The sequence below is a fragment of the Magnolia sinica genome, chromosome 2 (genome assembly GCF_029962835.1).
Source record: "Magnolia sinica isolate HGM2019 chromosome 2, MsV1, whole genome shotgun sequence".
Taxonomy (NCBI): domain Eukaryota; kingdom Viridiplantae; phylum Streptophyta; class Magnoliopsida; order Magnoliales; family Magnoliaceae; genus Magnolia; species Magnolia sinica.
Genome location: NC_080574.1, coordinates 121,888,526 through 121,915,743, shown reverse-complemented (window position 1 = coordinate 121,915,743; position 27,218 = coordinate 121,888,526). Strand labels below are relative to the sequence as shown.

The 27,218-nt window shown below is 39.2% G+C and overlaps 1 protein-coding gene across 1 annotated transcript; it reads left to right on the top strand.

The window, feature by feature from the left end:
• The first annotated feature begins 536 nt into the window (after positions 1–536).
• LOC131237510 (uncharacterized) lies at positions 537–6,528 on the top strand. The gene is made up of 2 exons (XM_058235331.1): positions 537–1,278; positions 6,049–6,528. The coding sequence occupies exons 1-2, from the start codon at positions 1,005–1,007 to the stop codon at positions 6,345–6,347; spliced, it is 573 nt and encodes a 190-aa protein (XP_058091314.1). The 5' UTR covers positions 537–1,004; the 3' UTR covers positions 6,348–6,528.
• The last annotated feature ends 20,690 nt before the right edge of the window (positions 6,529–27,218 follow it).

Below are 27,218 nucleotides of genomic sequence, written 5' to 3'. Positions count from 1 at the left end.
AAGCTTTTCGGGGCCACAGAAAATTTTTATAATGCTAATTTTTATTTTGCAGTTCATCCCAATGGGGATAACCCTATTAACGGTTTGGATGGTATGTAAACATCAAGGTGGGCCTGGGTGAGGCTTCAACGGTCTGCATTTCCATACATATTGGTTCGTGTATTGTGGCCCACTTGAGTTTAGATCCGGTTCATTTTTGGACTAAAATCTTAAAGTGAGGTGGAGAAAATGATGGACGAAATGGATTTGTAGCGAACATCGTGGCGGATCCCACAGAACTTCCGGGCTCCCCGTAGGGGCACAGGAAAGCCGCATCCTTGAAGCAAAGCTTTCATTCGAAATTCTATTTCCTTGCGAAATAGAAAACCATATCTTCATTTGCGCCCCCAACACCGCGGCCCCCCCCCCTTCCAATACCAAAGAAAACGAAAACCCATCTCTCTCTCTCTCTCTCTCTCTCTCTCTCTCTCTCTCTTCCAAAGCCAAAGAAAACGAAAACCCATCTCTGTCTCTCTCTCTCTCTCTCCCTCTCTCTCTCTCTCTCTCTCTCTCTCTCTCTCTCTCTCTTCCATAGCCAAAGAAAACGAAAACCCATCTCTCTCTCTCTCTCTCTCTCTCTCTCTCTTCCAAAACCAAAGAAAACGAAAACCCATCTCTCTCTCTCTCTCTCTCTCTCTCTCTCTCTCTCTCTTCCAAAACCAAAGAAAACGAAAACCCATCTCTCTCTCTCTCTCTCTCTCTCTCTCTCTCTCTCTTCCAAAACCAAAGAAAACGAAAACCCATCTCTCTCTCTCTCTCTCTCTCTCTGTCAAAACCAAAGAAAACGAAAACCCATCTCTCTCTCTCTCTCTCTCTCTCTCTCTCTCTCTCTTCAAAAACCAAAGAAAACGAAAACCCATCTCTCTCTCTCTCTCTCTCTCTCTCTCTCTCTGTGTCAAAACCAAAGAAAACGAAAATCCTTCTCTTCCAAAGCCAAAGAAATCGAAAATCCATCTCCCCCCTAAATGGATGTCTATGGAGAAGAGAACCCACATTGCTATTTCCATCCCAAAGAGGTTGTTGTAGGAGTATGTGCCCTTTGCTTGAAAGAGAGACTCCTCACTCTGGCATCCCTACAAGACCACCTTCCTGCACCAAAGGCCACTCATAGATCAAACAAGGCCCACCTCAAGAAACTCTCCATCACCTTTCCTAAGGTCTTTGCTTTGGGCTACTTCCGTCATCATCGAAGAAAATCAGACAGTAGCGATCAAGAGACATATTTCACCAGCCACGAAGGTACCATTTTAATAAAACTTCATTCCTTCATTCTCGTCGAATATAACATCAAACCACCATAAAACATGATTATATGGTCTATGATTTAGTTGTTCTTATCATCTCTCCATCTCCTTGTATAGTCCCATTTTATCAATTCTCTCGGAAATACAGTGTTTTCAGAGTTGGGAATGTGGATCACTTGAGAAAGATCTCGACCGTCCATTTCGGTTATCAAGAACTTACATTCATTAATCTCTATGTTTAGGTTAATCATACAAAGGTCTTGGTCTATGTTTGGAATATTCAACTGAAACCAACCACAATAATTCAATTCAATCCAGAGTAAATGAACCAAGTAGACCCAACCCCACTCCGTTTATGATGGAGGAAATGTTCACATTCAACTAACTTTCGCATACAACCCTTTCTTCCCAACGAATATGCCATTTTTTAGAATATATGTGCAAAAGGTGGGCGCCATCATAAAGATCATTAGTGAAGATGGTCCAACCAATTTAGGGTTAGGGCCCACCTAATGAGTGGATTGATCTCATCTTCACCCTCGACGATCTTTATGGCGTGGCCTATACCTTTTCAGGGCTCAGATGTCCGAAAGAGTCGTCGTGAAAGAAATCTTCTTGCTCTCTTAACAATGGTGCCATCCCACTTTAGTCATTTACCATTGTAATTGAATTCAATTTCACATCCAAACACACTTATTAGCTCTGAATATTAAGTGTTTTGAACACCGTTGTCAAACTTGAGACTTGGACTGGGTCTACTATAGAATTAAAAATTAGAAAGAGAAAACTAGCTAAATAACATATAATCACAAGGAATTAAAATTAATTAGAAAGAGAAAACCCGCTAAATAATATATAATCCTAAACTTTAGTAGTTATAGAACATGATATTGATAAATTCAATTGCACATCCAAACACACCGCTAACTTTGAATATTAGGTGTTTGAGGGCGTTGGCAAACTTGGGACTTGAATTAGAATCAGTCTATTATAGAATTGAAGAGAAAACTAGCTAAATAATGAGCTAGTCAGATCCTTTGCTTGCCACTATCATAGATTTCCTGCTTGTTAGAATGTGATTGGGCCACATTATTACTGACTGCATGTATAAATGCTGGGTGGACCAATCACATTGCAATAAGAAATCCCTGCTAGTGACAAGTGATCTGGATTCTTAAATAATATATTATATAAAATAATATTAATATCATAAATGTCACGTTGTGTTACTTTTTTCAATCAATGATACATTAGTTGGTGAGCATTGGGTTTTGGGGGAGACACCTTACCAACTTCTAAGAACAAAACGAAACACATAAGATCCCTTACCAAGTTCTAAGAACAAAACAAATACACGAGTCATGTCGATTTTGTAGCATTATGAGTCACCACCTTTTTTCTGACTCGGTGTGGTAGAAAAATGGGTGGCGAGTCACAGTCAATGTAGCTACTCGCCAATCTTTGTTTTTGAGTAATGTAAAAGGAATATTTTAGAGATTTTTTTAATCACAAACTTACTCTTGAATTTTCATTTTACCAAATAAGTCCTTAATTTGCGCATTGATATTTCCAATAAAATGATAATAAAAATTTAAATTCAATCACACATTTTTTTTTTATATAGACAAAATTATAAATACAAATAGAGATGATTTGTACAAGAGATTTAGTTACTAGTTTTAAATCTTTGAATTTTAAATTTTGTTACAACAGAAATGGTAATGGTTTTGAATATTTGAATTTGAATTGCAGCATCCAATATTAAAATTTGAATTTTTGTCATCTCTTTACACTTTTTTGAGGGGAGAAATGACCAAAATACCTAAATTATTTTTCTTTAAATATGATAAATTCGAGGGCTGTGGGGTCTACATGGAATGCTTAACACTTCCAACCAGCTCTACATATGAACTGCACGATGATAAAAAATCTAGCCAATCAAATCATCAAATGGGCTGCATGCAGGTTTGAAATTTTTATGGTATATATACATTGTTTATATGGTGTTGCTCACCCTTCCATTGGATCATCTATATTTTTGGTGTATGATCATCATGGTGGGTTGCATTTGCTAGACAGGTTGGATGTTATTGTCATACGGTGTAGCCTGACGGTTGTCAACTTACCACATTTTAAAGAGGTTATTTTGATAATATCCCTCTAAAACTCCTCTCCAAAATACTATTAAATGAATAGATGAGACATTATTTGGTAAAATCAAAATTACTTGGAATTTTTGCTGTAAAAATTCTAATTTTTTAATCCTTGATTGAAATTTTGATAGTTTTGTGACCATCATATTTGAGTCCACATGCGTACCTCGAATTCACTTGCCTCACGCATGCAAATGTTGCCCACATGTGTAAGTTCATGCAGATTCCATACATTTGAAATTAAGGTAATCCAATTATAAGGTGGGATGCATATAAGTAGACCTAAATAGAACCATTGCTCAAGCTCTCTTAATCATTTGATTATTATATATGGGTGTGGCCACCTAATGATCAGATAGATCCATTTTCTTAAAATTGATATTTAGTGTTGTTGAGAGGTGCGCCTTTGCTCGTGATCTCATTCTCAACAAAATATTAGCATGGAAATTTTTCAGGAAAATTTTAAATTTTGAAGTTTTTGTTAGAACATTATTGTGAAAATTTCGCCAAGAATATAAATATTTTAGTTTCTTAAATGAATTTAAAATACGAATGTATTTGTAAATATAAGAATATTTACCACAGATTTTCTCAAATTTTATGAAATAATGCGTCCAAGAATTAAAATCAAGATCGAGTGTATTCCGCCCTTTCTTTAAGAAGTGAGAAAGTCGAGAATTTTGTGACCCACATTATACATATATGACATTCAACCGGTAGAACATATGAATGAAAATTCATGTGAATTACACCATAAAAACTAACGGACATTGCTAAAAAACATTTAAATTCACAAGTAACCCACCATATGATTGGATTGACTAGAAATTTTTTTTTTTCCAATGATCATCATAACAAATATGCTGGACATGTTAGATATCATACACATACCACTTGGCCCCACAATTCTCAGCTTTATAATTTTTCAAAGAAAATAAATATAAAAGGTAGTTTTGTAATTTCAATTTCTAAGATCACTACAAACGAAATTATTGGTAAAATAAGCATTTCAGATGAATTTTTCGGTAAAACTATCCTTAGCTATATGTTTAAATAAATATTTTAGGTAACGAATTCTTTATTTCTTTTACTATTTTCTGAGTTCATATTGTCATATTATTGTGATATAAATAGGATATTAAACATTTTAGATAACACTTTCTTTAATGATTTTACCCATGAATGGGCAGTTATGTGGGCAGGCCCATTGCGATTTATCTGTTTATCTACGATGTCCATCCCTTCTCTCAGATTATTTTAAGGTATTTGCACAAAAATGAGGCAGATCCAGCGCTCAAGTCGACCACACGACACCACACCCCACCCCAGATGACTTTTGCATTTAATGCAACTTGCATTTCATGCTTTGTGCATTTAATGCAGCCAAGCTTGTTATTTGGTGTGGCTCGTTTGAGCATTGGATCTGCCTCATTTTTTGTGTACTTACCTTAAAATGATTAAGATGATCGTAGAGAAGGGATGGACGACAGATAAATCACAAAGGGCTCGCCCATAGAATTGCCTGTTCGTGGTTAGAGATGGGCGAGGGTAGGATGCAATCCGCGTCAATCATAGTACGTTTGCTGGTTCCACTGAGGGGTGCACATCGAATTGGTAGATCTGTGGAATCGGACTGGAACCGACCAAACAGTCCGGTTTAGTCCGATTCTAAAGTGCACTAGTTTTGGTTCCGGTTCTAAAAATCAAAGAACTAATTACATCAGTTCGATTCTCGGTTTGGGGGTATGTAGAATCGAACCGAACCATCTGATCCGTAGAACCAAACCGTGGATCCGAACCGTAGAATCGAACCTGGAACCGAACCAAGAACCCTTTGATTGTTTTCGTATTTGACTCATGATTTATGGTTTACAATGCACCATTTGATTGTTTCCATAAATATATTTTTGCATACCTTATGCAATATCTAAACCATTCATCAAATGGATCACAACATGAATGAACATGGACTAAATTATAGAATAAAAGGTGCAATTGGGCTAGATCATAAAAAGCCTAGAACCGTGGAACCGATCTGGAACCGAACCGGTTTTAACGGTCCGATTCCGGTTCGGTTCTAGGGTGCTAACAATCCGGTTCTGGTTCGAATATCCTAGAACCGTTAGGAATGGTTCTGTTCCGGTTTCAGCCTAGAACCGGACAGAACTGACTAGTGTGCACCCCTAGTTCCACTAGTGCAGTCCTACCCATGCACATACACGCACATGTGCCAGTATAGAATACGTGCGAGAGATCTGAGATGTTCACCCTGCTTGGATACAATGCTTAGGACAGATAGCCCATCTGATGGAAAGCTCAGAACTCGTTCGGGTGTTTCATGTTGGCACGTGTGGCTTCTGTGACCCCAGTTAATGTGTGAAGTGGCCTCATTTCATCCATCCAAATCGCAGGGCCCATCAAAGATAGAGCTATAGATTGCACCAACAAGACGATCTTAACCATTTGATTGGTAGTTGCAAGGGCAAGGGCAAAATCTGATGGTTAAGATCTACTAATCAGTGAAAAAATGGGCCACAACTTAGATGATCCGATTTTCTAGAGATCCACGCCACGTGTACAGTGCTTGAAAATAAGGTTGTTTGATTTTGCAGATTCGTTTATATCCATCAAGTTTGAGGAAGATGGCCGGGCCTCTTGGGCTCACAAGACAAGTTCACGGCCTTCATCTGAGCCGTCCAACATCCATTTCAATCACAAGATGGACAAGGAAACTAAAATGTCTAATAGTTTGGTGGAGCACGAGAAATACCCACCTGCGCTGAGGTGGCGGAAGCGAATTGGCCGGATATTCCATCTCATCCCATGGAAGAAGTCCACGAAAACAAACACGTGCCACATGGGTAGCAAGGCAGAGGGTGTGAGGTTAGGAACAGTTGCATCAGTGCTGTAAAAAAGAGGACCATGGAATGAACGGTCCGGATTGAGACACGTTTTAGTGTAAGGCTGGTACATATTTTTACAGTGCTTTTTGACCTTTTTGTTTTTGTAACAATTGGGTACGTGATTTAGATTGATTAACGGTTGGAGTGAAAACTTTATTAAGTGGACCAACGCAAAAGACATTGGGGCCCCACAACAAAATGGGTCTACTTTGATTGTTGTGTGGTTAGATAATCTGCCACAAGATCAGGCCGGGTCACCAGATGAGTTTCATCTTTTGGCAAGTTGACCTTTGGTCCCACCTGACACACGGTTTGGATGTCCTGCACTAGTGCCTTGATTGCATGTGCACCATCCTGACCGTCCATTTGTTTTCTAGTAGGAGTGGCCTACTGTGATGGCCATAAAGACCCGATCTTTTGCCCAGATGATCTACACCATAGAGATGCCATATACACCTGTCAGATGTCCTACAGATCACTGGCAGCTAGTGTGTCCACGTGTAAATGTGCATGTGAACATATTGTTTTTAAACTGGCCCACATAAAATTCATCTAGCCCAAGCTTGACCCAACCTATTTAATTGTAAATTTGTAATTGGGTTGGACACCATAAGCTCGACCTGACCCACTGAGACCTAACTCAGGTCTAAGAATGAGGACAGATCCACCCACTCATACATACATAAATTATAAACAATCTAGACTTTGGTTCTTTAATTTGTTTCTTGCCTTGATAGATTAACTAACAAAATGCTACATTTAAAAGCTCATTTACTTTGCAATTCGAATAAAAACAATGTTAGAATCTTGTACTTGACATTTTAATGAGAGTATTAATGCCTTGGAAATTTCCTCTTAGGGCGTGTTTGGATTCATGTATAGTATTGTGTTGCATTGTACAACTGTATGGACTGTAGCATGGTACACATTGAAATGATGGTCAACAACCATTGTGTTTGGTTACGATTTATTAAGTCCATGTATACGTTGCAGATAACAGTGCCCACGTTTGCGAACAGACACTTGGTTCTGCTATCGTACATGTGTGATTATAGTGTACGAAAAATTGTTACAGTACACGGATAAATGACTACCCTTAACACTAGCCAATGGCTGGTGGTCGGTTCTCTGTAGGCCCCACTATCAATTGTAGTAGTTTCATCCATGTCGTCAATTTATCTTTACAGATCATTGTACGGCACTGTACGGAAATAAAGCCATTTCTCAACCCTCCGTCCGCTGGATCACATTACAGGAATCAGTTTTAACTCATTGTGGACCATTAAAAACACTTTCCAGGCCAAGGTGTGGATGAAACTATTTTTTGATTTTTCCCGTCACCAGGACCGGCATGACCTAATGATCACACTCGGATATGAAATAAACAGTTCTGTGGGTCTTACGAGGATTTGAACGGGGGAAATCCAATCACGATTGTTTTCATATTATTTGGTCCACAGGAGATTTATATCCCTTCCAATTTCTAGCAGCAAGCAATAAGATGATCTGCAAAACATGGATGAACGGAATGGATGAAACGAATACTCCATGGATTGGCCCGCAGAGCATCGAACCCATTGACACCAGGCCAGTGACAAGGTCATCAGCTCAAGCCGATTTCATGGCAGCATTGAAAATGTGATAATCTGGAACCAATGGGACCCATCATCACAGAATACACCACAGATTCCTACGGAATGAACGATACTATGATTGTAACTAAAATAAAATGTTGTTGACATTGTTAACTTCAATTTGGACATTTAAAACAGATCAAACATAAGTTCTATACATATTTCAAAGTCCAGATAGAGAACATATGAAGCACAGACTATAATCTCCATGCTCCACTATTATCTTGGATCAGCTTTCGTGACCTGTTACTCCTCCCCTATGATATGTTTGCAACAATCCAAACAACTACCACATATATAAGCAATACTCTTATCACCACTTTCCATATAGCAGAACCATTAGCAAATGAATTGTAGTCCCTGTTTAGGTCCGGCATTGCCACATCCAAAACCTGTAGCCTTACAATATCTTCCTCAATTATCGCTAATTCATGATCACGTCGAGCTTCCGGCTTGAATCTCATGGAAATTTGTTGATCACGATCATTCGGCCAATTGGATTACAGTAATCATTACAAACTGAAATATAAATCAAAAGACAGGATTGTCGGTATGAGTTATATTAGACTTTATTGAACAACAACCTCCCAGACCGTTACTTGCCTCAGTCAGAAAACAGCCTATAATGTACCTGAAATTTTTTCCAAGCCCTTCTAGCCTCATCGTATGATTTGTACGACTGGTGTCTGCATCCTGGGTATCGATCAACCTGTGCATGTACATCCTTCCATCTGTCATACAACCCTGCAACTCTTCCCACAAAGACGACATAAAACTTCTTCATACCTTCCTGACAAAATAAACAAGCTCTATCAAACCTCTTTAATGTGGATTTTGTATAGCTATTTAAACAGGACAGTAAAGACAAATTTATTGAATGAATCACTAAATTACTTATTAGTTCTGTGAAGAGTAAATGGAGATCCTCCTTGGCATGATTAGCTGAATAGTCTGACCTCCTCAGATTCATGAATCTGAAATTTTTTGCTGTGTCAAAGATTAATACAATCACTGTTACAGATACAAGCTTCATACAAGTCCACAGAAAAATATATTTATTTAAATTCATATATCAGAAAACAGAACGGGGAAGCATCACATTTCACCCTGTTCACCGCAAAACAAACTAACATATCATCACCAAATTCAGAGCACTTGCAGACCAATGAAATAACCATGACAGTCAGACTCTCCTAACAGTCGACTATTCATATACGCCAAATTAGAGGCTCTGATGTACCTGAACATATGAACCTCAAATGTAACCCCATTTTAGTCAGATAACTGAGAACACAGAATATCAAGTAGGAAATATGAAAGATGGTGTCACCATCAGTTAGATATGTTTAAAGTTCACCCATATTGCAGTCAGTTATGTACTCATTGAGTAACAAAAAATTTCACCCAAAAATCACACCAAAATATACAGACCACGAAATAAAATAAAAGTTTAGTTGTTTCAGATGCCTAATGCACCAAACCCAGAACATTTTTCACTCAGGAGGATTGTGGTTAAGGAGTCTTTACACCCACTCTTTCCTCATTTCATGACCCATTTTGATGAAAAACCCAGCATTAACTATATCTGCCTATAACAACCGCGCAGCACGGACCTGATCCTAATAGATGAGGCCCTCAACTTCCTCTAGTATACCCAACAACTTCTGTAGTCGGGTCATAGTTTTTTCCTATGCCATCGTTATGGTAATGGACCTAACGGCCTCAGCCACTTCACCCATTTTGTTACCAATGTGCTCGCTTGGTTTACCCCTTCGGCCATGGGTCATGCCAATTGCGGTGCTTTGACTGTTTATAGACCCACGTGAGGTCTCCATAGAACCCATGTTAAACCTTTTTGACTGCTGATGTGTTCCTTCATTGGGACGAATTACCAGACCACAATCGTCGTCACTATCTTCATCCGAAGATAGACGAACAGTATCAGTCCCATTATCATCAGAATCATCATCAGAATCAAGGTCAGCTCTACCGCGACGCCGGCCAGAAAGAGGAGATGAGTACGCTGTGCTGGCATAAGAGCCATGAGCACAGTCATTTCCAAACATGATCTGCAAATCATCGTATCTCTCGATGTGTTTACCGCGCACTCTCTCTGCATACAGGTGAGACTGAAAGGCCACATTAGTATATCAGGACCCTATCAATATAACAACAACTGAGCACATAGTAACAACTGACAAATATAGCATTAAACGGGTGATCATTGACGACTGTATTATAATTGTTACTTTATACCTCAATGTAGGCGGTCCAGACATCATCCGTAGCAATCACCATTTTCTGGTCGGCATCCTAGTCATAACCACTGGCTTCCAGCATATCATTTACTGCCCAGTAAAATCTCTTCAATTGATGGAGACGGTTAGAGATATGTTTATTCTCTAACTCTACACCACATCTATTGAACATTTCAATGATGGTATCCCAATAGGCTTCTGGTTTAAAGCCCATGTCACTTTTTCGATCTAGCATTACCTGCTCTACTAATGCATCTTCCAATACATTATCCATTAGTTCGCTCCATTGAATGCGCACTGATTTGTTACTTTGTTTACTCCTTACAGTGCGGGTATTCAGACTGGATGGGGAAGGAGCTATTTGTATCATTGACATACTTCTTTTGGCCGGTGTACCGAAGATACTGCTTGGTGATGCCACACTCTTCCTGGGAGAGGATGTACATTTTGAGGGGGTGACAGCCTGTTTCTTATCTTTCCCTATCTTGTTTGAGCTCCGTAGAAAATTTATGTTACCTATGCATGCTTATAACAGTCAATGTGTCGATAATATCATGATCTAACTAAAGTCATAAATTAAAGGTCCAGACAACAATATGGGGAATGAAATCAATGAGACCTGATATATAAAACATGATAAGTACTGGCATATAATGAAATCCATGTAAACTATCCAAATAAAGGTAACAAACAATCCAAATAAACCAACAATCCAAACTAAACAATATCCAAGTTTACAATATTGTTGTTACATGAATAGTACAAAACAGTCACTGAAATTACAACAAAATCAACGTCGTTGTCCGGTCCGATGAAGGCTGTCATTCCACATTCGGTCCGCAATGTCATCCCTCTTTTTTGCCCATTGCTCTCTCGCGCGCTCCGTCACAATAGAGCCCACACGCTCTTCTTCGGTAGTAGTACGTCTATAGGTGATGGCGAAATTTCCTCACCACTATCGGCAATATCCTCAACTGCTTCAACAAACCCATCTTCACCACTAACACGGATGAAGTTATTCAAAACCGTAGCACACGATAACAATTTTCACTTGGGTCTTAAATTTGAACTGTGGTGCTATATGGAGTATAGGAAATTGACCTTTTAAAAGACCAAAACACCGTTCAATTACATTTTGTAGTTGGGCATGACGATAGTTGAAGAGTTCTTTCTTATTACTAGGCCTCCTCCCTGTACAAAATTCATTCAAATGATAACGAACACCTCGATAAGGTGCCATAAATCCAGGACTATGGGCATATCCGGCATCAACAACGTAATATTTTCTACACACAGCAATATGTAATTATTAAGCAACTATACATCACATCCTACATATGTATATTAAACTGTCAACAATCATTCTTTATCTTGAGGTACAAGAAACAATTAGGTCGACGAGTTAAAGCATTTTGCAAGACACGAGCGTTGGAGGCAGACCCATCCCAACCCGCTAGCACATATACGAATTTCATGTCGAATGTACAGGCAGCCATTACATTTTGGGATAGGTAACCTTTTCGATTTTGAAAAGTTGAACTTGCTTCCTTGGGCAAATATGCCAATATGCGGGTGCTATCGAGTGCCCCAATGCAGTCCTACAAGCCACATAGTTTTGACTTTTAGGTTGATATTCATGCGGCAACATTATCATCATTCAGTAATTGTAAAATTCGGTATTATATTACCTGAAAATATGGGCTCCACATTGGATTATCAGATATCTCTTTCGGGGTATGTAACCCGGGGAACTTGACATATTCCGGATAGAGTCCAATTACTGCATCAAGAACTCTATTGAAGTGTCGACTCATGGTTTCTCGAGAACGTGAAAATTGATTTCCAATAGCACAGTTTCGCACGTTGTGGCCTACAGTATGCAATAACATGATGACTTGTTCCCTTTAAACTTCATCTTCTTGTATCGGATAACAAATTTTTATCTCTTAACAAAGAACACAACTCGAAAAACTTATCATGGCCCATTTGTAACTGTGCAAGACAGTCTAAGTTGCTCTTCTTTATGATCCCGTTAATAAATCTATTTTTATATATTCCACACTCTCGAGGTAATGATTTCATACAATAACGAAGATAGTATTCAGCAGCTCCCATAACACTGGCAGAGGCTGTAATTGCAGTTAATGTAGCTACTATTTCACTTTCGTTCCAATCACTATTGGAAGACCCCTCGCAGCTAGAGTCACCACTGTCAGACCCCATCGTTGAACATGGTGTAGTCACCTATTTCTATTTCATGTTACCTTGCTTATCGAGGTGTAATAACAAGACAAAAAAGGATGGTACAGAGATACGCTACCATTCAAACATTTCCTAGTAGCACATTATTTCAGATTTGTTAAGAAATATGTATCATTCGATAACATCGAAACAATCGTTATAGGAGTAAATAACGGCAAAGCAGATATCACATTACAGGAACCGTACATGTAAGTTCAGCTGTTTCAGATACATCTAATCATTCAAGCATAGTGTAACCATTCTTACTCAGGCGTAACACATGATAGAGTTGATGTTACCACATACATAATCGGAGACAGTAATCGGTCAATCAACACAAGTATTTTTAAATACCGGAAACGAAAAGCGGATTAGTAGAAGATACCACAATGACCAGTTTTATACGCACCTGTTAACAGTTTTTAAGTTGAAAAGCAGAGATAACTTTGACGGTTTTGCACACATGCGAGACTGGAATGCAGGAAAGGGCTACAATTAGATTATGTTTAATAGGAAAATGATGGTTCAGTAAGCTGGGTTGAACATGATCGTATTGTATGTGGTAAGAAGATGGGGTATTTCACTGAAAAAATAATATTACATTACAAACTTCTTAAAAACGCAGATTTTTTCTTAATAATAACACACATTTATCGCAAATTTTACCTTCATATGTGCCAACAATGCCTTCATCATTGCCACATACGAAACATTTTTTCTCCAGAACAAGATGATCCATAACACATCTCTGTAAATTTGAGATAAGAATATTACCTCAACTAAAGTTCAGCAGATGGGACTCACAAGACTCCCAACAATATTTCAGAAGGAATGGGCTAATGGTGCATCACCGTCAATGAAGTTTGTCTTATATATCCATTCTCGATATGGTTCCGAGTACAGAAGCGATCAGAACTTCCAGTCCCTTTGACATGCACAAGTCATGTCACATGTTATTGGAGGGGAATTCATCTGCTAGATTTTTTTGTAGATACGCAGTAATGAGTCAATGGCACAGCAGGAGGGATAGATAATTTCAAAAGTATGGCGTGGGCTGTGGGCATCGTAGTAGGGAGAGGAAATATACCGTGTACTCCCCTATCAGATGTGCATGCAAGGAAAAAATCAAAAGCAAAAATGGGTGATTCGTACAATGTTTCCGTGATGTTGCGGAAGAAAATGAAATCGATAAGATCCCCCAATGAACGGGAAGGAACCTGTCTTCCCCAAAGAGGCAAAGGCAGTGTTTAATCCAAACCCATCCTGAGAAACCTATGATGCACTATACCTGGACGCAGTGAGAACCTGAGCTTACGACGCTGCTGTAAAACCAACCGGATGTGGAATGACGGAAGTGTCAATGGCGAGTCGCCGATGCTACTATGCATAGACGACTTGATGACTATGACATGCAGAGAACATGCACTACCGCAACCCCTTCCAATCTCTGATCTTTAGGTATCCATGCGAACTTCTCAAGCACGGACTGTGAGGATGGAGAGGAAGGGTGATGGAGAGATCACATAAGAATGATGGTCTGCAGGAATAACAAAGTAGAAATTTATTTTTCTTTTTTTTCCTTTGAAATGGCGGTGTAGTGCAATGACTCTGTTGCTCTTACCGACGCACTGTACATTGACAGCAGTAACGCGTGGAAGCGATTTTCTGGTTCGGCATGGTACTTGGGTCGGTCGTGTACGCCCCTTTTTCATTCGAAATCAAACACCTGAAACGTACTATTTACGCCACTTTACATTACACTACCATGTGGGCCGAAATCCAAACATACCCTTATATATTTTGAAATTTTTTACTTGAAGAGTGATTTATATTATCATTTTATTATTATTTTTTAATATATAAATTATTATTATTTGACATGTCTATTTCTCATGATTTTTATTCTTCTTCTTCTTCTTCTTCTTTTTATTTTTATTTTTATTTTTATTTTATTTTTTAAATGTAAAAGGTTTTAGGCCAGGTTAGATTAGTCATCTAGTAGAATATTTCCTTAATTACTTGTACAGCCGGGTACAAGATTTTAATCTTAAAATGAAAATAGAAAAGTCTAGCTTGTTTATTAAGAATACTTTTATTATTTATATTCAAATGACATGTTTTCTATGTTCTCTTTGTATGTGGCCCACATTAATGATGTGGTGATAAAAAGCTCATGCAAAGACTTTAAGGGCCCATTGTGATGACGGTGTGAATGCACTCTATACATTTATCCCATTCTTTATGGGAAGATGTTAGTTAAAAAAATAAAAATAAATTAAATTAAGTGTTTCACTTTAAAAAAAGTAGCGGTGGATCATCCACTATTGAAATTATTTTTTGACAAGCGTCTTTATTTTTAGCCTTTTCTCTCTTCCCCCTTAATGCAAGTGTCATGCCCTTAGTTTATTTAAATGGTCACATTTAGCTTAGCTGAGCTCGCCTAAAAAAAGAGCTGTGCCTTCGTTTGGACTGAAGTTTTCTAACCTACCCATCTGCTTCTAATATTGGAGCCCACGTGCTAATTCGACCAGATTTTATTTTTAGAAAAACATGTAGAAGGTGGGACCAACTTAGTGGATGGATTAGATCTCGCATGAATGTGAGACGCTGGCACGTGTGGCATGTACACAAGCTTTACTGCACACGCGTGCACGCCTAGCAAAGCTCCATGGCAGGACGATAACGACCATTTGCTATTTTACCCTAGACCGTTCAGTTGATGCCCATCAATCGAATGGCTAGTTTTGCTTGATTATTGTGCTTTTAGAGATATGCTTCGTCCCTAAATGCGCCCCAAAATTTGGATGGTGTTGATAGCCGTACACAAGTGCCACGTGTACGGATGATAAGTCACCACCATTTTCAAAATGATGGTGAACTATCATATGAGTCTAGCTTATTGGATTATTTGAAGCAATGGCTTTCACTAAAATGTGACGGTACGTCCATTATAGTGGGCCACCATGAAGCGACTGTACGGAGGCGACTTGTCTGCTACCGCGGAAGCTGCTAGTGGGGCCCACCATGATGTTTATGAGATATCCACCCGTCCATCCATTTTTCCATCTCACGGTGGCACACGTTCCAAAAAATGAGGCAGTTTCAAAACTCAAGTGGGCCATGCGACAGAAAAAAGTGGGGAGGGGATTGTCTACCGTTGAAACCTTTCCAGGGTCCATCTTCAGGATTATATGCCATCCAAACCCTTCATAAGGTTATTTCCACTGAGATGAGCTGAAAACACAAAAATATCAGTCTGTTCTCAAACTTCTGTTGCCCCAGGAATGTTTCAACTGTGGCGGTTCAATCCCTACTGTTTACTGTGGTGAGGCCCACTTGAGTTGTGGGTCTTCCTCACTTTTGGGCTCATGTACTAAAATGAGCTGAAAAAAGGGATGGACGGGGTGGATTTCTCACAAACATGACAGTAGGCTAGCTTCAGACCGCAGGAACTTTACTATGGTCCGGGGATTGCAGGCAATCCGCGTCCTCTCTCTCTCTCTCTCTCTCTCTCTTCCATCACATGCACGTGCATGCAACAAATACAAGCCCCTTTGCTCATTACTCCACCCGAATTTGTTAGGTGGCTTGTCGTTGGTGTCGACTCTTCCATTGGGACCATCCATTCTCTTGGACCACTGTGGGCCCCACAAAAAGCTCCTAATTGGGTGTACAAAAGTGACTGCACATGGAGAACATAAAGAGGAAATTTCCACGGAACGGCATATGTCAAACAAGGAATTGATTCTACACATGGCCATGAACAACATCTCATGGTTGTCTACCAAGAATCATACGCTCCTGATGCAGTCTGGTTAGTTGTTGCCATGTCTAGTCCATAAAGAAGAATCATCGGTCCATTCTGGAATATTTTTTTGGTTGGTCCCGCCTACTTCAAAATTGGAACATAGTAAATAAAAAATAAAAATCAACTTGACTCATTTGAGTTGAAAAAACTTAATTTTGTCATGATGCGGTCCAAATGCATTGGTGGAACAATTAATTGATTAGCTTCTAAAATTTAGACCTGCGGGGCTGAGCTTGTTGGGAACTGCAGAAGCACGCAGACAAATCAAGCAAAGTCTTCACAATCGCACAACTAAATTCAAACAAGAACAATATGAATTTTACGTGTAAAAATCCTTGCGAGAAAAAAATCCCGGCACAAAGTGATGAATAAGAGATAAAGCTTTACCGATTCGAACAAGCTTCGAATCCACTTCACAAGCCTTCGCTATGCCCTTGAAACCCTTATGAATGAATTGGAAAGCTCTCTTTATTCCCTAATCCTGAGTACACCCAATACACACACACACACACATATATGAATGCTCATGATCACCTACGCACCAGTTCTCACGAGAACTTGTGAGAACTTTTTGAAAACTCATCTCCCGTGATCTAAGCCTAAGATCTGAACCATCTAAGTGATGCAGCACCCTATGAAACCCTAGGTCCCAAATTTTACCATGATCCAACTTTTCATGGGGTTTCATGGGGTGCTGTGTCACTTGGATGGTTCAGATCTTGGGCTTGTATCATAGGAGATGAGTTCTCAAAAAGTTCTCATGAGAACTGGTGCGAAAGTGAGCATTCCTCTCTCTCTCTCTCTCTCTCTCTCTCTCTCTTTACACACACACACACTATGACAATCGAAATAGGAAATAAATTCCGCACTTACATAATTCTGCGAAAATCTTTGATGGGACCTTCGATGCCATTGATAACCCTCGATGTCATCGAACTTACTTCAATGACATGTAGTAAAAAACTAAAAGGTTCCAGCAACCAATATGTAATTTTTCAGATTTTCTCAATGACATCAAGTGGCCTGTGGATGGACTCGACAGACCCTGTTATTGACATATTGAAGACAACAACAACAATCTCCACCATGTCTTCAATCTTTATGCATGATAGCTCCTTATCATTATCTCTAATTTTGCCTTATATCATAACTCTACCATCACTTCTTGTGCACATTTCGTCTTCTATTTACACATTCGCCAAGCTCAGAGAAGTTGCACAGAATTTGAACTTCTCTGTGGGAACCGCATTCATAAACATGCCAGCTAGATTCACGCTCGTGTAAATCTTCTCTAGAGTCACGCCTCATTCCTCAAGTACATGTTAGATAAAATGATAATGCACATCAATATGTTTAGTACGTGAATGAGTGATAAAAGAATTCTTATCCAAATTGATTGTGCTTTCGCTGTCACAATTGATTGGCACGACCTCCTGATGAAGCCTCAACTGATTTATCATCCCCATTAACCAAACACATTTCTTGAACATTTCTGTTACTGTCATATATTCAGTTTCGGTCATGGAAAGAGTCATCATAGACTCAAGCTTCGACATCCAACTGATTGGTCCACCTGCTGCACAAACAACTAATCAAAAGTCAACATTCTATTATCCACACTACCAGCGTAATCAAAATTCACATACCTACTAACTTATCCCCTAAATTTTCAAATAATATGACGTAGTTCTACATACCTCGAATATATCGAAGTAGCCATTTCACTGCCTCCCAATGTTACTTGCTAGGGTTAGTCATGTATCTGCTAACAACACCCATCACATGTGAAATATCCGGTCTTGTACAGACTATGACATGCATCAAGTTGCCAACTACGCTCGAATAAGGCACATGAGACATAACTTGCTTTTCTTTATCTGTTTTAAAACACTGTTCAGAGGAAAGTTTAAAATAAGCCAGGTGGGGAACGCTAACTAGCTTTGTCTTGTCCATCTTATACTTTTTCAATACTTTCTCAAGATATTCCGCCTGAGATAACCATAATCTACTCCTCCTCCTATCTCTGTGTATGTCAATGTCGAGAAATCTCTTTATAGTCATTAGATCTTTCATGTTGAATGTTCCTAATAACTGAGTCTTTAGTATATCGATCTTAGACATGTTATGACTGGCGATAAACATGTCATCGATATATGAAATCTGAATAATGAATTTTTCATCACTCAGTGTCTTATAATAGACACAATGATCATACTTACTCTTGGTAAACTTCTGACTCATCATGAAAGAATTAAATTTTTTATACCACTACTTAGGCGACTGTTTGAGGCCATACAACGACCTCTTTAATCTGCAAACATTGTTCTTCGCCCCTTGTGTTTCAAAACCTTATGGTTGCTTCATATAAATCTACTCTTCCAATTCCTCATGCAGGAAGGAAGTCTTCACATCCATTTGTTCCAGCTCGAGATCGTATTGGGCAACCATCACTAACACAAATCAGGTAGATATTGCTTTACCACTGGCACGAATATCTTAGTGAAGTCCACACATTTTCTTTGAGTATATCCCTTTGCTACCAACTTTGCCTTATACTTATTCTATTTCTTCTTAAAGATTCACTTGCACCCGATCTCCTTTCGGCGGACGGGAAGCTCCACCAACTCTCACATCTCATTCTTATATAAGGAGTTCATCTCATCATCATTGTTGCTTTCCATTTTCGGCATTTACATCATCAAGAGCCTCTTGAAAAGTAGACGGACTCCCTCGTTTGTAATGATGGCAGATACGACATTTGAGTCATCTTTGTATCTCGCCTGTAACCTGCGAACCCTCGGCGGATTCCTTCTTACAGGTGGCTACTCCACTTACTCCTGTACCTCTGTCTGTGTCTCTGTATCATCTTATGTCTAAATGGATGTTCACAACCAACTTTTTCGCTTCCATGTGCTCATCCTTACGGAACAAGGATCCTTCGTTGAATTTGACATCGCGACTAAGAATAATTTTTTATGTGACCTGGTCTACAGTATGTACCCCTTCACACGATTACCATAGCTGACAAAGATGTACTTTTTAACCATTTAGTCTAGTTTATCTCTCTCAACTAACGATATATGAGAGTAAGCATTGCAACTAAATACATGTAGTCTCGAGTAATCTACCTGCTGACCACTCTACATTTGCTTTGAAATTTTACATTCAATGGCCATAGAAGGGGACTGATTCATCAAGTAACAAGCCTTGTTAATGGCTTTAATTAGTCCATAATTCATCGTCCAACCTAACATTACTAATCATGCATCAGATCCTCTCTAAGAGAGTCTGATTCATCCGCTCATGCACACCATTCTACTCTAGCATATAACGCAGTGTATTGTGTCTCACAATCTCTTTAGCTTTATTATACCGATTGAATTCCTCATAAGTGAATTCTCCACCGTTATCTGTCCTCAACACTTTCACCTTTCGCCCTGACTGTTTTTTCCCCCACCACCTTCCACTACTTGACGTTGGTGAAAATGTTAGATTTATTTTTCAAAAAATAAATCTGCACTTTTCTAGAATAGTTGTCAATAAATGTAACAAACCATGATGACCCTCCATTAGAAAAAATGGGCGCGACTCTCATACATCAGAATGCACATAATTTAGAAATACCTTACAAACATATTTCCTAAACTTAAAAGACAACCTTGATTATTTACCATATATACAATGCTCGCATATACTTAAATTAATACTTTTAAAAAATAGAATTAGACATTAGTCAGAAAGTACCTTCATGCCCCGCTCGCTCATGTGACCTAAGCGTGCATGCCATATATGTGCAAACGTGGAATCTTCTATAGACATTGTAGATCCACCCAATGAAGCACTCTCGATCAATTTGTAAAGGTTTTCATTCCTATATGCCTTCATTATTATGGATGTCTCCTTTGAAACTTTAATGATACGATCAAACCTGGTGAATTTACACCTTAGTGCCTTGAGTGCTCCTAGAGATATCAGACTCTTTCTCAAATCAGGAACGTGTTTCACTTCGGCCAAGATACGCTCCATGCCATTAAACATTTTGATGAGCACCAATCCAACGCCTACTACTTTACAGGCATTATCATTGCCTATAAACACATAGCAACCATCACACTCACTGTTACTGGTGAACCAACTCTGATAGTCATTTGGTACGAAGCCCCCGTATCTAAAATCCATTCTTCATCAAAGTACCTGGATTTTGATGTGGTTAGTACATTACTACCATTCGTTTCCTCATTGAATTTCGCACTGTTGACATCTCTAGAAGAACTATCTAAATTCTCATTTCTTGACTTTGCATTCTGACAATCCTTGTTCATGTGCCTTGACATGCCATAATTCCAACATTTCAACTTACATTTGCCATTGCCCTTGAATTTAAACCTTGATCGTGAAGATCCACTGTCCCGCTCAAAATTTCTCCCTCGTAACTAGTGCATCTGTAGAAGCACCCATGTCATCGTTTTTCTTTCTCATTGCTTTCGAATGAAGAGTTGAGATAACAATCTCAACTTTAATGGTCATTTTGCTTGTGCACAAATAGTCCTTGAACGACTCATATAAAACTAGAAGAGAATTCACCAGTATACATGCCTGATCATTATCTTTCATTGTTTTCTCCACATCCAACAATTTGCAAAACAACTTATTGAAGTTATTAATATGGGCCTCAACATCAGCCCCCTCTTTCATTTTCAGAGAACACTAGAGCTTCAAGTACAAAGAATTCTCAAGAGATTTCTTTGTATAAATATTCTCTAATTTCACCCATATACTTGCTACAATTTTCTCTCTCATGACATTATAGAGGACTTCATCCGTTAAGAACAATTGGATAGAGGTTTTAACATTCTTATCCATCGTGTTCTATTCTTCTCTTGTCATAGATTCTAATAACTTTTCAAGGAGTGCTTCGTCTAATCTTTGCTAAACTAAGATATCGTTCATTTTAACTTTCCATAGTTTAAATTTATTTTTACTGGAGCATTTTTCTACATCGAACTTCGAGTTAGATATCATTGATACCTTGTTTTTAGATTCAATCTGCTTCTCAACATTAGCTCTGATACCACTTGTTGGGGAATTGCGGAAGCACAGAAAGACGAATTAAGTAAAGTACTCGCAATCGCATAACCAAGTCCAAGCAAAAATAATTCGAATTTTATATGGAAAAACCCTTGCAGGAAAAAAAAAAAGAAGAAAAAACTATGGCACAAAGTGATGAGTATGCACTATGAAAGTAGAAATTACAAGAGATAGAGTGTTATTGATTCGAATAAGCCTCGAATCCACTTCACAAGCCCTAGATATGCCCTTAAAACCCTTAGAAATGAATTAGAAAGCCCCCTCTATTCTTTAATCTCGATTACACCCAACATATATACTATCACAACTAGAATATGAAACAAATTCCGCACTTATGCAATTCTGCACACGTCTTTAATGAGACTTTCGATGTCATCGACAACCCTTGATGTCATCAAACTTTCTTTGGTAACATCGATTAGCAACTCTAAAACGTTCCAGCAACCAACATGAGATTTTTTTAATTTTCTCGATAGAATCGAGCATCTGTTGATGGCATTGAACTCTACTTGATGGCATCAACAAATTCTGTTATTGATAGATTTAAGACATCAACAACAGAGTCTGGGTCCAAAAGTTTGACCATAATTTCAAAATGGACTAGATCTAAGTCCTCTCAAAATCAACCCAACTAGGGCCTAATTACTAAATGAGTCTACATTGGATCATATTACAATAGACCTGATTAAACCCGAACCCAAACTATAACTAACAAAAAGTAGTTGATTGAATACGCAGGCCATTGTTTTGAGCTCGACCAAGGTATTCAATAACAGTATTGGAAGCCTTGACAACCTGCCTTATGGTCGTTATGACAAGGGATTCACCGGCCTTTATGTCCCCATGGTGTCCGTTATGGTCTGCGACAATCAGTGTTGAAATGTTCTGCATAACACCAGGCCATGCGTTGGAACCCCTTATCAGCCCTGTATTAGCCTATTATAAGCTTCTTTTTTTTTGTTTTTTTTTTAGCAAATTGGGTACAATAAACCCGTATCACATAACGGTCACTATTGTTAATTTTTAAAATTTTGGTTAGCATTCATTACCTGTGACAATCTGGACTACGTAAATCATAGGCCCACTATGGATGGATAATATAAAAAATAAATTAATTACACTAATTGAAATAATATAATGATCCTATTTTATTCGTTGAATTTAGCAAGCTAGATATTTTATTCTTTATCATCAAAATTGATATCCATCACTAATTAAATGGTTTGAAATAAAACTTGTATAAAAAAAACTCAATTTTAATTTCTATACCTAACTCAGACTCGACAGGTTAAATAAATAAGTTGGCTATTTTTGACTTGGGCATGACCTAGACCTTATCCGAATTTTAATAGTTTGAATCCTTGTCTAAAATTTTGACCAAGTTCTTCAATGGGTAGGGCCCATGTCTCCCCTCGACCTGACCCGACCCATTCGGACCCCTAGTCTAGGCTTGGTCAAAAAGCTTAACTTCATAAAATAAAATAAATAAATAAATTCAGTGGACCTCAACAAAACTCAACAAATATCAATAAAACTCTGCTGGTCTTAGAGGGGTTTTTATAAATACGTCCTAATGTTACTCCCTCCCTCCACAAGACCCTATTTCAGCACAATTCAAATATTATTCACATCTAAATATGAGTTATTATAGAAAAAAAAAAGAGTTAGAAAAATGGATATGAGATTTTGAGGAACTTGGTCTGAGTTTTCAAATAAACTCAGCTGGGCTTCGAGTTAAATTGAGTTTGAGTTGAGCTCGGTAGAGTAGACAGACTATGTTTCAGCATCAAGATCATGGGATTGAGTGCTATGTGGTGTGGGTATGAGTGTGGGTGTGTGTAAAAAGATGAAAGAAAGTCGAGTTTTGTATTTTTTTAAGTGGATTTTGAGTGATGGCTAAACTATCGACAGTTAGGATCAGCTGCCATGGTGATGGGCCCCACTCCAACGGGTTGCGATCATCAATTCAAAAGTCGACCATGGAGCGTGTTGTGCATCAATCACATGCAGTCGCGATTATCAGTCCATCTGGTCCAAAAAAGCTTTAAAATATAATAGATTGATGTAGGTACGAAAATCTTCTTCCATGCACTCCAGTGCGTGGGACTGTAGCTGTTGAATCTGAGGCGACGTGGCAATCCAGTCCGTTCAAATTAGGGCATATTGCACCCAAGACAGAATTATCTGGCTCAATGTACAGGTGTGGCTTACCGTTTGACTCACCATATGAGTGACTCAGATGCACCTCGTCCATGACATGTTAGACCGTTTGGATCATCAAAGGTGCGCCATTTGAATCACCCACTAGAGGGCAGAAGGTAGTATATATTTGGATCATCAAAAAGTGGGCCATTTGGATCATCCATTAAGGGACCACAGTTGGACCTTCGAATCATCAAAAGGGGAGCCATTTAGATAATCCATTTGGCACATAGACTTTACCCCAGATGGCTTCATGTAACATACAAGCCTCACCCAACCGTAAGGCTATCCCACTTGAATTTTTTATTTTTTATTTTCCAAAAAGATTAACCTGCTGTAAAAAAAAAAAAAGGAAAATAAAATTACAGCTAGTAGAATAGGTGTTAAGAATCACAGTAAACCATTGGAGTTATTTGATACTTTGACTTGGATCGAATCGGCTCAGCTTATACTTCCAAATTCTCTATTATGTCCATTCTCTCTTCCTCTCTGCCTTTCCTCCCCTTTTGTAGCTCTGAATCGATTCAAACGCAGAAAATGAAGGCATAGTTCTCTATTAGCATCTTCTGCAAAATTGTTGTCTCAGATTTGCATTTAAAAACCAAATTCATCATTTTCTATGCTAAAATCAGTGATCTTAATGTTGCTCGCCAATTTTTTGATAGAATGCCTCGATGAAGTGTTATTTATTGGACTGTCTTTATATTAGGGTATTCTTGAAGTAGGTATTCGGGAGAAGCTTTGGAACTTTTCTTGGTGATATGTTGGTTAGGTTTTAAGGCTAATCAGTTTAGTTATGAAAGTGTTTTACAGGCATGCACAAGTTTATTGTGTATTAAAAGCGGGAAACAGATTCAAGGGTGTATTAAAAAGTGTCTGTTTTGTGGGGATTTGTTTGTGTAAAACGCTCTTGTTGATTTATATTTGAAGTGTGGGAAGATTGAAGATGCAATCTATGTTTGAGAAAATGTTGCACAACCTTGAACTTTGCTCGAGCTGGCCGAGCTGCTAATTGAACCGAGTTGAGCTAGCCAGTCAGCCTCAAGGACTGAACTGAGCCGAGTTCGAACTGGGGTTGGCTGCTAGCTGAACCAAGCCAATCTATGTCAAGCTTGACTTGGTTCGACTCATGTACAACTCTATGTATAGCACATGATACACATGCATGTAGAAACTGTACACGTGGAATATATTTGTGAAACGGCAACAAACCTTGAAGCAAGGTTATGAAGAAGGTTGATCTTGAGGTGGTCATGGTGGTGGTGTAGAAGGAGAAGAACATGAGGAAAGAAGAGAAAACAGATGGAGGAGAAGGCCTACGAGCCTACGTGGGATGGGAGATTGGAAGAATGTATGTTAGGGCTAAATCATCTCCCCTTATTTTATTTAATAGAAATATTAGATAACTACATTGGGCCCATGTCCACATAAGAAGCCCATTATACATATAAATTGGACCGGGCCCTTTTATTCTCTAACACTTCCTCTCAAGCTAATGTATATATATTAATCATACCCAACTTATTACAAAATTTAGCACTTTATGTATGAAAAAGATCCTCGGCTAGAGGTGTACACGGGTCAAGCCGAGCCGAGCTTTGCTGTCCGCCCCGAACTCGGAAACCGGGCTCACAAAATTCCCGATCGCCGAATCCGGCGCCAACAGCCTCCATAGAACTCCATTCTCGGCTCCCGGCACCCATTTACTAGGTTCCAATCCTAAGATCCTTCAAGGAGGATTTCTAATATCAATTTAATTCGTAATGAGCATAACCAAAAGTATAACCCACGAACAATAACCACAAGAACACCATCACAAAATTCACTATGATAAAAAACTTTTGGGTACAATGCATATGAAAGGGAAATACAATATAGCAAAAGTAACAAAACTCCAGAAGCTCGGCTGCACGCTCCAATTGCGGCGAGACTATGGTTGCGACTGCATCCTGGCATCACTTGCACCATTGATCATGCATAAGCTTATAGAAAGCTTAGAGGGTGGTGTAAGTGTGTGCGCAATATAAGCGTGCTCAGAATGCAAGGTCAGAGTAATGCGGAATCATGATGATGAGTACATGAATGCAATCAGCCGTACCAAGGCTATGCGGTGCAAGATATGAATGCTATCGGCCATAACACGGCCATGCAATGCGAGATGCAACTCAAGCATGCCAATTCTCATCATGTATCAATACAGTTCTCATTTTAGATAATCACCGGGGTTCAGTACACTCCAAATGGCACTGTCGCTCTCCTAGCCGCACAGTCCAAGTGAGCGTAAGAAACCTCACTATCCGCCTGGCCAATAGTCTGCCAATACCTATCCGGCACGTCGATAGCAAACCCATTCATGAGCTGGTCAAACTCAGCCTAATATTGCCCCCTACCCTCGGGTGAGTAAGGCCATATCCCTTTCCAACCGACCACGACACAGTGAGAGACGCGGCCTCCTGGTATTCGGCCCTCGTGCGCTCATATATCCACTCGGTCTTGACGTTGGAGTCATCTTCTGGTACCATCAGATTTAGAAATTTTCACCCAGGGACATCTATGGCGCCCCGATGCTTAGTAATAATATTTTTGGTATCCAATCCAGCCACCCACGATGTGTCTGTGGAGGCTATACCCCTGATGTCACTAGGGCATACAGTAATCACAATCACACTAATGCAAGTGCATGAATCATACTATCAGACATTCAACAATCCTGCGCGTATCGAGCGCTCATGTGGGGCAACTTCACCTGTCAGGGAGCCCATAAACGATCTGCCCGAAGGCATATGCCATGATCAGTCACTTCTCATATCAGGCATACATATGATGCGTATGATCATGAATCATGGATCTATACTATACATGTTATGTGGTGATGGGCTCTGATCAAAACGAAGATGGGCCTAGACGGCCTATATGCTACAGGTATGGGCCTATTAATTGGCCCTAGCGAGAGAGACAATGCGGACATTTAACCAACATCATCCTTACAATGTGGACATCAAACTATCATTGCTCTCAAGGCACGGCTTGCCATGAATCACATATTGCAATGGGCCTTATATAGATCTTGTTGGGCCTCAACCCAAGGGCCCAAATACATCAAATGGGCCTCAAACCATGGACTCATATATCTCAAAGTGGGTGGGCTACAAATACATCAAGCTGGGCCTAATCACATGAGCCTTGCATACGTCACAATGGGCCTCATAATATGGGCCTTATATAAATCAATGTGGGCCTCAACAAGGACCACCAATACATCAAGATGGGCCTCAACAATGGGCCTTAAATTATCTCCAAAATGGTTGGACGGTTGGATGAAACACATGCATTATGATGGAGCCCACACTAATGGAGGGTGTGGATTACAATACATACATAAGTGGGTCCCATGTGGGGCCTACCATAATGTTTATTTTCCATCCAACCCATTGATAAGGTCACTCAGACCTGGGGCCCACAGTAATGTTTATTTTCCATCCAACCCATTGATAAGGTCACTCAGACCTGGGGCCCACAGTAATGTTTATTTTCCACCCAACTTGGGCCCATTGTAATTTTTATTTACATCCAATCTGTGCATAAGGTCACGTGGACCAGGGCCCACCATAATGTTTATTTACATCCAACCTGTTGATAAGGACACGT

Bases quoted from the DNA above. Each gene is read 5' to 3' on its own strand.
- LOC131237510 (XM_058235331.1), top strand. From the start codon at position 1,005: ATGGATGTCTATGGAGAAGAGAACCCACATTGCTATTTCCATCCCAAA. The intron at 1,279-6,048 runs GTACCATTTTAA...TTGATTTTGCAG, and splicing joins ATATTTCACCAGCCACGAAG to ATTCGTTTATATCCATCAAG.